The following is a 15,385-nucleotide window of genomic DNA, read 5'->3' on the forward strand; positions in this document are numbered from 1 at the left end:
CCCTAGACACCTGAGTCTGGCAATGTTACTAACTAGATAGTCTGAAAAACCCTCAGACATCTAAAAATACTAAGTTATAAATATCCTTTTAAATATATAGTTTATTTAGTACGTCAGAAAAAAAAGGAAAAGCCAAAGGTGAGGAGGTGAAATTGAGATCCCTCGCACAAATCCACGAAGGGCTACACTCTGAGTCAAAGAGTGAGCTAGGAAAAACTACAGTGGCAAAATAACCCAAATTTGTCAAGTCTCACCTAAAGTGGAAAAAAAATATTTCTTACTAAAATTCAAAATCATTATCTGTATAATATGGTCCAGAAAAATCCCAAGCTGACCGATTAAAATACTTCTGGTTTGTTGGCACTGGGGACAGATGACCCAAGCAAATGTAAATCTTCTATTGAGGATTGTACCCTAAACCCAGACCCCTCAGGATTCCTAAAGATTAAAATCAGTGATGCATTATGAGGTCACAATAAAAATTACCAAAGACTTCAGAAGACAATGGAACAATGAGTAAGTTAGCAGAAACAATAAAGAGCACCATTAGCTCCATGAGACTTCAGATAATGGAACTATTAGCTACAAAAAAAACAAAAAACAAAAAAAACAGCATGCTTTACACAAAGAAGAGATCTAAAAACACTGAGGAAGGAACTAGAGAATTCCAGAAACAACCAAGCTGGTTTGAAAAAGAAACAAACAGAGCTTTAAAACTGAAACACAACAGGCTGGCTAAAGAATAAATGGATTAAATATACCTAGAGAAAAGAATAAAGAGAGGGAAAATACGAAATAGTGTTTACCACTTGTGGAAGACAGAATGAGATAGTGTGACATTCATCTAACTGGAATTCCAGAAAGACAGACTGGAGAGAATGGGAGAGAAGCAACACTCACAGATACAACTGGCCAAGAATTTTCAAAACTTCAGGAAAGATCTAAGTTGTTAGATTTAGGAATCACAATATATCCCAAGTAGGACTGAGATAAAGAAGTCCATACCTGCAGAACATGAAAATCAAAGAGAAATCTTAAGAACCACCAAAGAGAACTATAAAGAAATGACACAAGCTCAGAGTAGACTTTTTCAACAGGAACAAAAGCCACAACACAATGGAATGGCATCTTTAAAGTGCTAATATAAATAGCTCAATGAGACAGTCAGTCCTGGGTCGCCTGGCTGGCTCAGTGGGTTGAGCATCCAACTCTTGATTTTGGCTGCGGTCATGATCTCATGGGTTGCTTAGGATTCTCTCTCTCTCTCCCTCTCTCTCTGCCCCTCCCCTGCTTATGTTTTCTCTGTTTCTCTCAAAATAAACTAAAAAAAAAAAAAAAAAAAAAAAAAAAAAAAGATAGTCTTAAATTGACATCTAAGCATGAGAATGAAATAAAAACAAAATCCAAAAATTTCTTAAGAAGTTGCTAAGACATATACTTCTGGAAAAAGGAAAGTTATTTCTGAAAGGAAGGTATAAGATGAATAGGGAATGGTAAGCAAAGAAACAGGTAAGCATATGAGTAAATCTAAAAAATGACTGTATGAAATAATAATTATAATACTAATTTGGGGGATAAAAATAAAATAAAATAAAAATAAAACACAAGATGAAAGGAGGAATTGGATCAAAGTGTATATGGTCCCTGGATTGTTCAGGAAGCAATGAACATACTATATATTTTAAGATTTTAAGTTATATGGGCAATCCTAATTTTTTTTTTAATGTTTATTTATTTGTGAGAGACAGAGAGACAGAGTGTGAGCGGGGCAGGGGCAGAAAGACAGGGAGACACAGAATCTGAAGCAGGATCCAGGCTCTGAGTTGTCAGCACAGAGCCCGACGCGGGGCTCGAACTCACAGACTGTGAGATCATGACCGGAGCTGAAGTCAGACGCTTAACCGACTGAGCCACCCAGGCACCCCCGGGCAATCCTAATTTTTAACAGCAGTCACTGAAAGCACAATCATACAAGAACCTTCCAACCTGAATTAAAACTCAAATAGAATTTTTTTTTTTAATTTTTTTTTTTTAACGTTTTATTTATTTTTGAGACAGAGAGAGACACAGCATGAACGGGGGAGGGGCAGAGAGAGAGGGAGACACAGAATCGGAAGCAGGCTCCAGGCTCTGAGCCATCAGCCCAGAGCCCGACGCGGGGCTCGAACTCACGGACCGCGAGATCGTGACCTGAGCTGAAGTTGGACGCTTAACCGACTGAGCCACCCAGGCGCCCCTCAAATAGAATTTTTTAAAACCCTCAGTCAGTTGTTTAAAAAAAAGGCATGAAGATGTACATGTGTATGTTCAGGGGTGGGGTGGGGATACAGGAAGGACAGAAGAAAAAGGCATAAAGTAATATGGCAGAAACAATTCCAAGTATCAGTAATCACAACATATATAAATAAACTAAGCTGGTCAAAAAAAAATAGTGACTCTCAATCATAAATCTACCTACATGCTATGTATAAGGCATCTAAGACAGGATGGTAAGTTGAGAAGTAAAAGGATGATTGAGTTAGTGGTGGCTCACTGCACAACGTGATAAAAATAAATAAAAACCACTGAATTATACATTCAAAAATGGTAGAAATGGTAAATTTTAGCTCAAGAAATTTTTTAAAAAATGGATGACATCTAGCAAACATTAACCAAAAGAACACTGGTGTAGCTGTATTAACATCAGACAAAATCAACTTAAACGGCAACTTAAGGGGCGCCCGGATGGCTCAATAGGTGGAATATAGGACTCTTGACCTCAGAACGGTGAGTTAGAGACCCAACCCATGTTGGGTGTAGAGATTACTTAAAAATTAAAAAAAAAAAAAAGAAAAGAAAAGAAACTTAAAGGCATTACTAAAGAAGGTCACTACAGAATTCGCCAAAGGTTCAATCTACCTTTGGATGCATTAATTCTAAATTTACATGTATCTAATATTATTTCCTCAGAATACATTTATTCTGACAAATCTATCATAATAGAGGATGTTAACATACTTCTCTCAATAACTGAAACACCAAGCAAATAAAATATCAAAAAGATATAAAGATGTGAGCCAAGTAAGCTAAAGAAGCTTGACCTACTGACACACACAATATCCTGCAACAATTAGAGAACTTATATCCTAGAAAGTAAAGGCCAAGGGTTTTGAAATATACTCCAGATACTTAAAAGGGTGAGGTACAAAAAAACCCAGATGAATTGTGGAATTGATTTTGTTTTATGCAGTTTAGAAAAATGCAACCTAATGCATTAGGTTATCTAGATATTCTAGATCTAGATATTCTACCACCTTTCCCCTCCTTCCCCAATTCCTCCTTTTTAAGGAGATGTCCATTTAAAGTGAGGCTGGGTAGATACATGAGAAAGAGGATAAAGAGATTTGCAAGATAGTATTGACATTTATTATCTCTTTTCCTTTCAAGTATTAGAATTTAGGCCAGAGCAAGAACCGATAAGAAAACTGGCCTAGTTCTTTAAAAGACAGAGAGACATTCGTGCACCTGCACCTTCAGGGCCATTAAGAAAGAATCACAATTTAAAGCACCAATTAGTAGACATCTATTCTAAGGGGGAAATTAAGACTGAAGATCCACATATGAAGATATTTGCTGCAAGAATATTTTTAACAACAAAACACTGGCAATAATCCATATATCCAATAGGAGGAGAAAGATGGAAAAAATGAGTTTATAAAGACTAGAAATACATATAGTAAGATGTTTATGGTCAGGCAGATTAGTCATGTTTTCTAAGTTTTCTATTGCTTTCATAAGCAAAAATATGGCTGTTTTGTTTAATAATAAAAATAATAGCTCCCACCCATTAATGGCCTATGTGTGGATCAGACATTTTACATGCAGCTCATTAATCTCCACCGCTAGAAGGCAGCTATCATTTGCCTCATTTTATATAAAGTAACTTGGTCCTCAGGCTTCTGTTTTCACTAGTTCCCAGCTTCCCAGTATGAACTATGAATTCTTTCATTAAACAACCAGCTCTCTACTAGATGGTGCAGGTTCCTGTATCTAGGTTTAGGAAGCTATACATATATATATATATATATATATATATATATATATATATATATATACATATATATATATATACATATATATATATATACATATATATATATATTTTTTTTTTTTTATTTTTTTTTTTTTAAGTTCATTCATTTGAGAGAGACAGAGACAGCGCAAATGCCAGAGGGACAGCAAGGGAGGGAGACAGGGAATCCCAAGCAGGCCCCTCCACTGCCAGCATGGAGCCCAACAGAGGGCTCGAACTCACGTAAGGTGAGATCATGACCTGAGCCGAAATCAAGAGTAGGACGCTTAACCAGCCGAGTCACTCACGTACTACTAGGAAGCTACTTAGAAGTGCACAGAGTCACATTCAAAGATACGGAATGAAAAGAGCTTAAACAGGGTCCACTAACGGACTCTTGTTTTTTTGTGACAGATTCTTAGACAAAACTGAATTTTCTTTTCTTCCCACACTAATTTCACAGAACAGAACAGAAAGAAGCACCACTTTCTATAGCACTTGCTTTTTCACAGGATTCATACACTGACTCGTTTGATCCCAACACCACCAAACTGGGCAGGAGAGGAATATTATCTTCATTTTAGAGATAAAGAAGAGGAAGCTGAGAAATTAAAAATGTCTTAAGATCAGGGTGCCTGGGTGGCTCAGTCGGTTGAGCGTCTGACTTCGGCTCAGAGCCTGGAGCCTGCTGTGGATTCTGTGTCTCCCTCTCTTTTGGCCCCTCCCCTACTCATGCTCTATCTCTCTCTGCGTCCAAAGTAAACATTAAAAAAAAATTTTTTTTTTTAAATGTCTTAAGATCATCTCGATAGTATGTCGTGGGTAAAACCTGAACCCACATCTCTGTAGCCTGTGCACTTTCCATTTACTCTTACTAACTGGGAAGACTTAACATAACCCTAGCCCTTGCTGGGAAATACTTTCTTCTACAAAGGGGCAGCTTTTCTATAGTTTTACTTTTCTTTTTAAACTACTTTTGAGACAGGTTGTTCCAAATATTCTCTTTGTGTGCTGAAGGGTAAAATCCTAGAGTCAAGTTTCCTAGACATCTTTTTAAATGTTAATAACCAGTATGGAAACATTCATCAAAATGTACTAGCTCTCCCTGAGAGAAGGGATTTCAGATAACTTAGTTTTCTCCTTTAAACTTCTGTTGAAAATGAAATGCTTCATTTTCTCCACCTCATCCAGATTGAACGCGCCCCACCCCCCGATGTGTTGTACATAGTAGGTGTTCAGTAGCAGGTCCTGACTAACCCACTGTTTCCTAAACTTCTGCTACATCTGTGTACTCTCTATGTGACTATTTACTCAATAGCTTTCTCTAAACCAATTCACTTTTTAAAACTTAGCCTTGTCCTAAATGACAATATTTATGAAATCACTATATGCTAGTTTTATCATTGTCCTAATATACATTAATAAAGATATAGCTATTCAAATTTAAAATACTAATATACTCCCTAAAATAGTATGGCACATACACTGGAAAGCACTGCAGTTAATGAGTGTTGAGTCAATCTTTGTTCTTTTCTTTACTGAGTTTTTTATTTTAATTCCAGTATAGTTAACAGAGTGTTATATTAGTTGCACGTGCACAATATGGCGATTCAACAATTCTATACACTACTCAGTGCTCATCATGATGAGTGTGCTCTTAATCCCCTTAACCTATTTCTCTCATCCCCACGCCACCTCCCCTCTGGGAACCATCAGTTTGTTCTCTATACTTAAGAGTCTGTTTGTCGGTCTCTCTTTTTTCCCCTTTGCTTATTTGCTTTGTTTGTTAAATTCCACATATGAGTGAAATCATAAGGTATTTGTCTTTCTCTGTGTTGAGTCAATCTTTGACTTCCTTCACTCCCCACAAGCACAATCACCAGGTACTTTAAATCCATCTTTTATTGTGACTCTTGAACTTATTCTGACCTCTCACTCTATGCAGACTCTCTTTATTTCATGCTTACCTTGATGCACTAGGCCCCAGAAGTCTCTCTGCCTCCAATCTGTTCTATCCTATATGCTGCCACCAAATTGTAATCTTCCTAAAGCAAGCTTTGGCTTCTACCCAAATCAATAACCTTCCTGGCCATTGGAGACAACCACTCAACATCTTCAGGAAGAATTTTACAAACTGGTCCCAGTGTACCTTTCCATCCCCATCTATAAGAATACATTTAATCATTAGTCTTAGAAGAGCCAGTGTGTAGTTTTTATGTCTGTATCATTTTATTCATTTCATAACTTTGACCTGAAAAGCCCCATTCCCAAGTCAAAATTCTGCTTAGTTCAAATATCTTCTCGTTTAAGAAAATGGTCTACTAGGGGGCGCCTGGGTAGCTCAGTTGGCTGAGCGTCTGACTTTGGCTCAGGTCATGATCTCATGGTTCCTGAGTTCAAGCCTCACGTCAGGCTCTGTGCTGACAGCTCAAAGTCTGAGCCGGCTTCAGATTCTGTGTCTTCCTCTCTCTCTGCCCATCCCCACTAATGTTCTGTCTTTCTTTCTCAAAAATAAATAAACGTTAAAAATTTTTAAAAAAAGAAGAAAACTATCTATTAGAATCCTCATTAACCTCTTAATTTCTCAAAGCCACACTATTCCAGCCATTCATGATGTTTACCACACTCTGCTTTAATTTATGGGCTATTTGTGTACAGGGCTCATCTCTTCCACTAAAGGTTCTTCAGGACTATGTCTAAAGTATTTTAATCATGTAACTTATACACAGGTGCTAAAATATTTGTAGTTATCAATGAAATACAGCAAAAAAGCCAGCAAAATAACTCAGAGACTCCACTCAACACATTTCAAAAGACTAATCTTTTTTAAGATTTACTGAAAGAATCTGTTCTCCTAGAAACAGGAGAAATACTAGAAACAGGAGAAAGAAAGAATACTGTTCTCCTAGATACTCAAGATCAGTAATTTCAACACACTGTTTGAAATCAGTGGGCCACTATCTAACATCATGGTTTGGCTATAATGTTACCCCTGTTCCTCATCCCTGGATGTGGGTACCTCTTAAGCAGAGTGACCTGCTGACCTTGCATGATTCCCTCGTGCTGTCCCCGAGTTACCCCTTCTGGACTTCAGTGTTCCTACTGATGACATGACCTTAAGATCTCTTCTTAGCTTAAAATCCTGACTCTTGGTCAAACCAAAGTGACTTTTATTCCAACGTCCTAACTGGCAGGATAACCCTACTTCAAAAATAAGCTAAATTACAGGAGTTAACCCTCTCCCAATGCTATTTAATCCCTTCACAGAATCTTGCCCCGTGTACATTTTATAACAGGCAAGGCCACTTTATTGGACTATCTTTTCAGGATCAAAATGTATGTTCAAATGATAATATTTCCTAGTAGTTAGAATGTATAAAATGGAGTACAAAGTATCTCACCTATATTATTTCATTTAATCCTCAGAGCCCTAAAGGCAGGCAGCTTCAGCCCAGTGTTTCTCAACTAGTTTCCTAGTTCTCCTAGGAACTAGTTTCCCAACTAGTTACCTAGTTCTTGCCCCCCAAGCCCTGCCCCCAAGGGCTATCTGGCAATGTCTGGAGAGATTTTCAGTTGTAACAGGTGTTGGTGGTAGGGAAGGTTGATACTGGCATGTAGTGGGGAAAGGCCAGGGATGCTGCTAAATATCCTATGATGCACAAGATACCCTCCCACAATAAAAATCACCTGGCCCAAAATGTCAATAGTGCCAAGGTGAGAAACCCTGCAGCAGCATCTTTTAATTAGGAAATCAATGATTCAGGGGTGCCTGGGTGGCTCAGTCGGTTAAGCATCTGACTCTTGATCTCAGCTCAGGTTAAGAATTCACAGTTCATGAGTTCAAACCCCGCACCAGGCTCTGTACTGACGGCTCAGAGCCTGCTTGGGATCCTGTTTCTCCTTCTCTCTGCCCCTCACCGTCGTGTGCACATGACACACGTGCATGCTCACTCTCTCAAAATATATCAACTTAAAAAAAAAGAAATTAATGATCTAGGGTCGCCTGCGTGGCTCAGTTGGTTAAGGGTCCAACTCTTGATTTTGGTTCAGGTCATGATCTCATGGTTTGTGAGTTTGAACCCCATGTCAGAGCCTGCTGGAGATTCTCTCCCTCTCTCTCTGCCCCTCCTCCCAACTCTTTCTCTCAAAATAAATAAATAAACTTAATAAAAAAAAAAAAAGAGAGAGACAGATCAATGATCAATGATTTAGAGAACTTAACATATTGCCTAGAGTTATACAGAACCGAAATCATCTCTGAATGACACCAAGGCCAATAGCATATTCCAATACATATAGAAATACTGCTGGCTGTTCCTGATTAAAACTGTGCTGTTTCTTATCATTGTCCCTTCTTCCCCCAGTTAGTCTTGGTACTTTAGATCAAGAGTCATATGCTCTACTGACTGAGCCAGTCAGGAGCCCCCCGAAAAAGCTTTCTGAGACTCAAGTCAGATTTAAGACATGTCTTCTCCTGTGTTCCCCCTGCATTCAGTATACATAGCTTCACTGTTACAATTATATTTCTCCCCTTCAGATCACAAGCTTCTTGAGATCTTCCCTCTTTATTTTTGCATTTCTAGTGCCAGGCAAAGTGTCTAAGCACAGAATATAGGTTTCATAAATATTTGTCAAACAAACAAAAGAAAGCCGACCACATTATATAGTGTACCCAAGGACACACATCTACTAAATGACAGAACCAGGATTCAAATCCAAGTCTCTCCATTGCCAAGCCTATCATTTCTGCATCTCAATGAGGTAAAAATCAAATGTTTATCTCCTCTTTGGCCTACCTGTGGGAAGTCTTTGATCATAAACATATCAAGAATATATATGAAGTCCTGTTTTAAAGACAGCTTATAATCGTAAGAATTTTCCTGTCTTACACTTCCGATTTCCATGTGTACATTCTATAAAAGCTTGAGAGGTAGTTAGCATGTAATAATAGTGACAGTCTCTCCCAAATACCAGAATTATAAAGGTGCCACGGTGTTCTTATTTGGTAGTCTCTTTTAATTCACCACTCACTGCACAGAAACTGATATTATTCTGACCTGTCATAGTAACTGCTTATAAAAACTGAGCCCAGGGCCTCTTAGGAAAAGAAAAACTCACTTTAACGTTAGCTTTTATTTCTTCACTGTCCCCTTCTCCATCTTTGCGGGCTTCCATGCCAGACTCCTCCAGGATGGCTTTGTTTAGTACAGAATACTCTTCTAGTAGAGTGTCAAACAAAACTATGCGCTTGTTCTTGAAGAAGCCATAAAAATAAGCATTGCTGTGGGAAGAGCGTTTAGATCCTAAGGAAAAGACAGTTCAAAGCATGGAAAAGAATTAAAAAGTCTGGGGTCCTCTGGTGAGACTCCTAGAAATTGCATTACTGCAAAGGACATTAACATTTTCAAACTGTTTAATACCTGAAGAAAAATGTATCAACATAAATCACCACCAGCAGTGGAGACTGTCTGTTTTCCTGCCATACTGCCAACAAATATTTGTGCTCAGCTCAGCTTTACAGCAATAAGGAAAGTCTAAATATCCAACAGTAGTGGAATGACTGAATTACGGTAAAGCTGCGAAATGGAATTTAAACAGCCAGAAAAAAGCAATACTTTTGAAAGAATCTTAACAAGATAGAAAAAAAGTTCACCAATATACTGTGAAGGATACAAAACTTCATGTATATAAGGTTCCATTGTTGTCATGAAAAAAAAAATACATGTAAATAGAAAAGCATAAACACAAGCCTATAAAGACATATATCAAAATATTGAAGTGTTTACCATTGGCTGCTAGAACTATAGACTTTTGTTCCATCCTTTATACTTTTCAAGGCTTTTCAAAATAAGTATACTTACTTCTAGAATCAGAAGAAAATTAAAGCTATTTTTAAAAAGACTGGAAAAAAAAAAGAACATACTTAACAGTATGTGGCTAACAGGAGCTGAACTATGGTTGATTTTTTTATTTGATTCTTTATATTTTTCTTTATTTTCTAAATGTTCTACACTGTATAGAGACATTAGTGGTTAAAAGCAGACTTTGGGTTCAAATCTTGGCTCTGCCATGTACTAGTTGTGTAAATGTAAGAAACTTCCTTAATCTCTTTAAGCTTCATTTACCTGTTCATGGTAAAAGCTAATCTCTAGCTCATTGAACTGGATTAAAGATTACATGAGAAATTCTAAGTAAATCAATTGTATACCACCTGATCCATAAACTACTACTATTACTTATATACATTTCTTAAAAAGAAATGATAAAACATTTGTTTCTCCTGAGAATTTGAGATGTCTCACAGAAAATGTGTATTTTGTATCTATTCACACTTCTAGTATAAAATATGCTTAATATATATATATATTTATTTATTTATTTATATTTTTATTTTTTTGAATGTTTGTTTATTTTTGAGAGAGACAGAGACAGACTGTGAGTGGGGCAGGGGCAGAGAGAAAGGGAGACAGAATCTGGAGCAGGCTCCAGGCTCTGAGCAAGCTGTCAGCACAGAGCCTGACATGGGCTCAAACTCATAAACGGTGAGATCATGACCTGAGCCGGAGTTGGATGCTTAACCAACTGAGCCACCCAGGCGTCCCAACAATATATTTAGAATACAGTATATTTACATATATAGAAGTATACATGTTTAGAATATAGTAAGACTTTGATAAATATTAGCCTATTTATGTGTTTATTTTTTCATCTTTTGGTTTTGTTGCCTAGAAATTAAGAGTCAAACACGTGGTCCAATTTTGTCAGTAGTTCAGGACCTCAGCATCTGGAAAGTTATGTGTAATTCAGAGGTCTTACACTTCTATCTCATTTATGTCTCCTTCGATTCTAATTTTTAAATTAAAAATACTTCTTAGAAGCTGCCTTATTTATGGAAGTAGGCAAATTGTACGCTTATAAATAAAATAAAATGAAATTAATATCTTAAAGTGTAGCTCAAGGAATACCTATACCAAAATCACCAAGAGGAGCTTGTTAAAAGTAGATAATAAAACACCTGGGAATGGAGCCCAAGAATCTGTCTTTTAGCAAAACTTCCAGAATATTCTTATAGTCACTAAAGTTTAAGAGTCCCTGCTCTAGACCATAAGCTCTTTGTATCACTGTACTGGCATGTAGTATATTCAATAATGCTTGTTTACTGAATGGGTTAATGATACCACTTGAGATACGAAGTAATATACTTGAGAATTCTGAAAAACCAATGTAAGGCACCGCCATTTGTGTCTTCATGTCTTATGATGTCTTACCTTCACCTACCAGCAGCATTTTTTGTTTATCTATTTATGTAATCTCCACACCCCATGGGAGCTCAAATTCACAGCCCTGAGATCAATGGTCACTTGCTCTTCCAACTCAGCCGGCCAGGCACCCCCTCGGCAGCATTTGACACAGCTGACCACTCCTTCCCTGAAAGACTTTCTTTTCCTGTCTTAAAAGAAACACCACTTTCTCCTGGCTTTATTGCTACCTCAATGGTCTCTCCTCCTCAGCCTCCATTGCTGGCTCTTCCTCTCCTACTGACTTCAACCTGAGCCCCTTTCTCTTCTCTAAGTGCCCTCTTCATGGCATTAAACACCATCTATGTGCCAGATACTTCCCTATCAATATTCTGGCCCTGACCTCTCCCTAGAACTCCAGACTCATATCCAGCTGCCTATCTGACATCTGCATATCTCCACAAGGAGGTCTTTAATGCAGATTTGTTATTTATATTCGTGTGTGTGTGTGTGTGTGTGTGTGTGTGTGTGTGTGTGTTTTCCTGCTCCATGCTGAATTCTCCTTTCAGAGTTTAGGAAATTTCTCACCATGTAAGTCTTGTGGGAGACTGCTTCTCATTTGAGAAATCTAAAAGGCCAGATATTCACATCCCCAGCACTTCTGGCAGTTAGCCCGTGCCCTGGTTCAATCAGATGCACCTACTGGGGACTCTCAAGATTTAGCTAATTATGCAAAGAACCAGGGCAGTGAGGAATTAATGCTATGGATACCAGTGGTAGGGATGATATAAGGGAGCAAACTACTGAATTCAACAGCAGGAGGCAAGAGCAGGGTCCACACCAGACTGGTTCTACAATGTGATTCTAACCTCCTCATCTCCCTGGGAACAGTCCATTTTCCAAGCTTGTAAACTTAACTTTCCCGGTGACTTTGTGAGTTATCAAACATTGATTCAATAAGGAATTTTCCTGCTTCACTTAGCCACAGTTGGTTCTACTGCTCACTCAGAGCTAATCATTGCTTGAGGAACTCTAATACAGTGTTCAACAGATACCTCAAAATGTAGAACTTAATCCAGTAGAACTTAATCCCCCACAAACCTGCTCTTTGCTCAGTTTTCCCATCTCAGTAAACTATCATTTTTCAGCTGCTCAGGCCAAAAATCTAGGTCATTACCCTAAGTGTCTCCCTTTCCCCAATTCCTTCACAGGTAATCTCTGAATAAATTCCATCAACTCTACCTCTGAAACATATCTCCAATGCATCCACTTCACTCTGGAAATTACTGTCCTAGTCTAAGCTGCCCTACCTCCTCGCTGACCCCTACCACAGTCTCCTAACTGCTCGTCCTGCTGCTACTCTTGCCCTCCCACTACAACCTTTTCTCCACACAGCAACCCACAATATTTAAAAACTACAAACCAGACCATGTCACTAAAATCTTTAATGGATTTTCCCCCCTTGAACTTAACATAAAACCCAAGGTCCTACTGTGATTTACAAAGGCCTGTGTGGACTGACTCCTGTGTATATCTCACACTGTTCATGTCACAACACCCTTCTGCGGTGCTGAGTCACACTGGACTTTCTTCTGTTTCTTGAAGACACAAAGCTCTAGAAGGTCTTCCTACTAATCTCAGCATGGATGGCTCCTTCCTTCAGGTGTCAGCTAACACGCATCTGCTCAGAGAGGTCCTGCCTGATGACCCAATAAAGTATCTACGCAGTCATCCTGCATCACATCACACTAGATTCTCTGCCCAGCACCTGCTATCTGGTACCTTCTGAGAACAGAATGTTGTTGACTTTTCACTACAATATCCCTGTCAATTTACAAATCCATAATGTGTATTGTTATTAGTAGTAACAACACTTAGTCATTCAAAGTATTTCTGAGGACTGTGATCATCATTAAGAACAAAAACATACATTACAGATCAGTAAACTTCCATTTAGCAAAGGTAAGTTGTCAAAGTCACACAGGTAATTTGTGATAAAAACAGGATTCCGGGGGGATGGGCTAAATGGGGAAGGGGCATTAAGGAATCTACTCCTGAAATCATTGTTGCACTATATGCTAACTGACCTGGATGTAAATTAAAAAATAAACTATAAAAAAACAGAACAAAACAGCATTCAAACCCAAGCCTATTGATGTCACAACCTGACCTCTCATATGCCACCCTCCACCTACTCAAATCTTTTTTTTTTTTTTTTTTAAACACGCTCTGGCCAGTTATATTAAAAAAAAAAAAGTTGCATGATTTACTTTTCACTGGTCTGTTCTGGAATGCTTTGATTGTATCAGGATCACCTGGATCAATGATAGCCAGTGTGCATACGCCACAGTATTTTCCACGTTCTATGCCCGGTTCAATACTATTGCCACTGTAGGGACAGACACCAGTTTTAGCCAGGATGGCATAATACTCTAGTTCAGATTTCCTCAAGGCTAGGCAGTTGTTGGCCAGGATGACCATTTTCAGAGTCTGCCTGTATCCCAGCACATACTTTCCACTTTTCATATTGATTTGCAGCCCAGAGTTAATCAACTCCAGTGGCTTTTTCATCTTTGCGGCCACCATCTTCCTGCCTTAGGTGTGGGCTGGCCCCACAAGATGGCCAGGGAGTGAGAAAAAAGAAAAAAAAAAAAAAAATCCTTATTTTCCATAAAGTCCCAGCTCATGTTGTAATTCTCCATAAAGCCGTCCTTATTTCATCTAAAACCATATGGCACTGACAGTATATATTTACACATCGATTACCTCTATTCTGGTATCATTAGCTGTCATTTCATATTCTCTGATTATAACTTAAGTGATAAGCAACTCAGGCCACCCCCTTCAATAAAAACCCCTCAGAGACCATGCTTCTGCACTGATTACTGCACTTCCAGTTTACTATTCACTAAAATAGTGATCCCAGAGGCTAAAAAAGTAGTGTGAATTGTCATTCTTCTACCATTTCCCCCATGGAAATGTCCCAATTGTGCAGTCAGCCAGGCTGTATAACCTCAGAAGCCACTACAAGTCTGAGATTTCTATGCTCTTCTAGTTGCTGTTAATTCATTCTTTCCCATCGCAGTCATCTCTTCTCCCTGGCCCTGCAGTTACTTCTCAGGTTCTAGTCCTTCATTCAGTACAGCTGTTTCTCACTGATTTTTTTTTTCTTTTTTTATTTAAAGGAGTGATGGGCAAAGTATGGTTTGCAGGACAAATTTAATTTCCCACCTGGTTTTATAAATAAAATTTTATTAGAACATAGCCATGCTCATTTGCTTATGCATTATCTGTGACTGCTTCTGTACTAATTAATGGCAGGGTTCAACAGCTGCAACAGAGACCATGTGGCCCACAAAGCCTCAAATATCTATTGACTAGCCCTTTTCAGAAAACGTTTGCCAAACTATGGTTTAGGAGAAGCAAAAGCGAAACCGAGAGGCGTGAAGGGATTCGTCCAAGATCCCACTGGCAGAGGCAGAACCAGTGCCTCACACATTTACATGGCCTTTAATTATAGATTCTGAAAGTCATGGTATCATACAACAGTTTTACTCTATGTCTTTTTGGGCTTGAGACTTTAGTAGTCTTATGTAAGCTAATACAGAGCTTAACTCTCAAAAGCAATCATCAAAAAAGCAGAGAACTACTAATCTGAAGTATCCAATGGTACTACAGTTTCTGGTGTACGTGCAAGTGAAATCGGACTCCTCCAGAACACTGGAAGTTTTGTTGGATGAGACAAAGCCAGCATCACTGGTTTTATTTTATAAGCCCCCAACTAGAGCTAAGTGGAACTGGACTATGCGAAAGTCCAACTCCATTCCCTGAGGGAGCCAGGAAGGTAACAGAAGTATATAAACCAGTGTCATATACACGATACAACTAGCAGTGAAAAAGGCCTTGGCCAAAACTTAAAACCAACACGGTAAAGCCAACCCAACACAGCTGCAGGTAAGAGCAGGCTTGGTATCAGGCTACCAGTTTCTATCCCTGGACTCTGCCACCAAGTCCTAGAAATCTTCAGAAGCCAAAATGTAAAATCCTAACAAATCAAAACACTTGAGTAAAACCTCCTTACCCCCGGATAGCCTTA

The 15,385-nt window shown here is 38.5% G+C and overlaps 1 protein-coding gene and 1 pseudogene across 3 annotated transcripts in view; both read right to left on the reverse strand.

Moving 5' to 3' along the window:
* The window catches only part of ZMPSTE24 (zinc metallopeptidase STE24), a 40,998-nt gene that overhangs the window by 11,657 nt on the left and 13,956 nt on the right, over positions 1-15,385 (reverse strand). For all 3 annotated transcript variants that reach the window (XM_019429108.2, XM_019429107.2, XM_019429105.2), the window contains one exon: positions 9,170-9,354. In XM_019429108.2, the coding sequence (XP_019284653.1) occupies positions 9,170-9,354 (185 nt within the window). The remainder of the gene's footprint in view (positions 1-9,169; positions 9,355-15,385) is intronic.
* LOC109254857 (60S ribosomal protein L30-like) lies at positions 11,777-15,374 on the reverse strand (annotated as a pseudogene).

Source organism: Panthera pardus, unplaced genomic scaffold, assembly GCF_024362965.1.
Source record: "Panthera pardus isolate Hobbes unplaced genomic scaffold, ASM2436296v1 HiC_scaffold_11, whole genome shotgun sequence".
NCBI classification, from domain to species: Eukaryota; Metazoa; Chordata; class Mammalia; order Carnivora; family Felidae; genus Panthera; species Panthera pardus.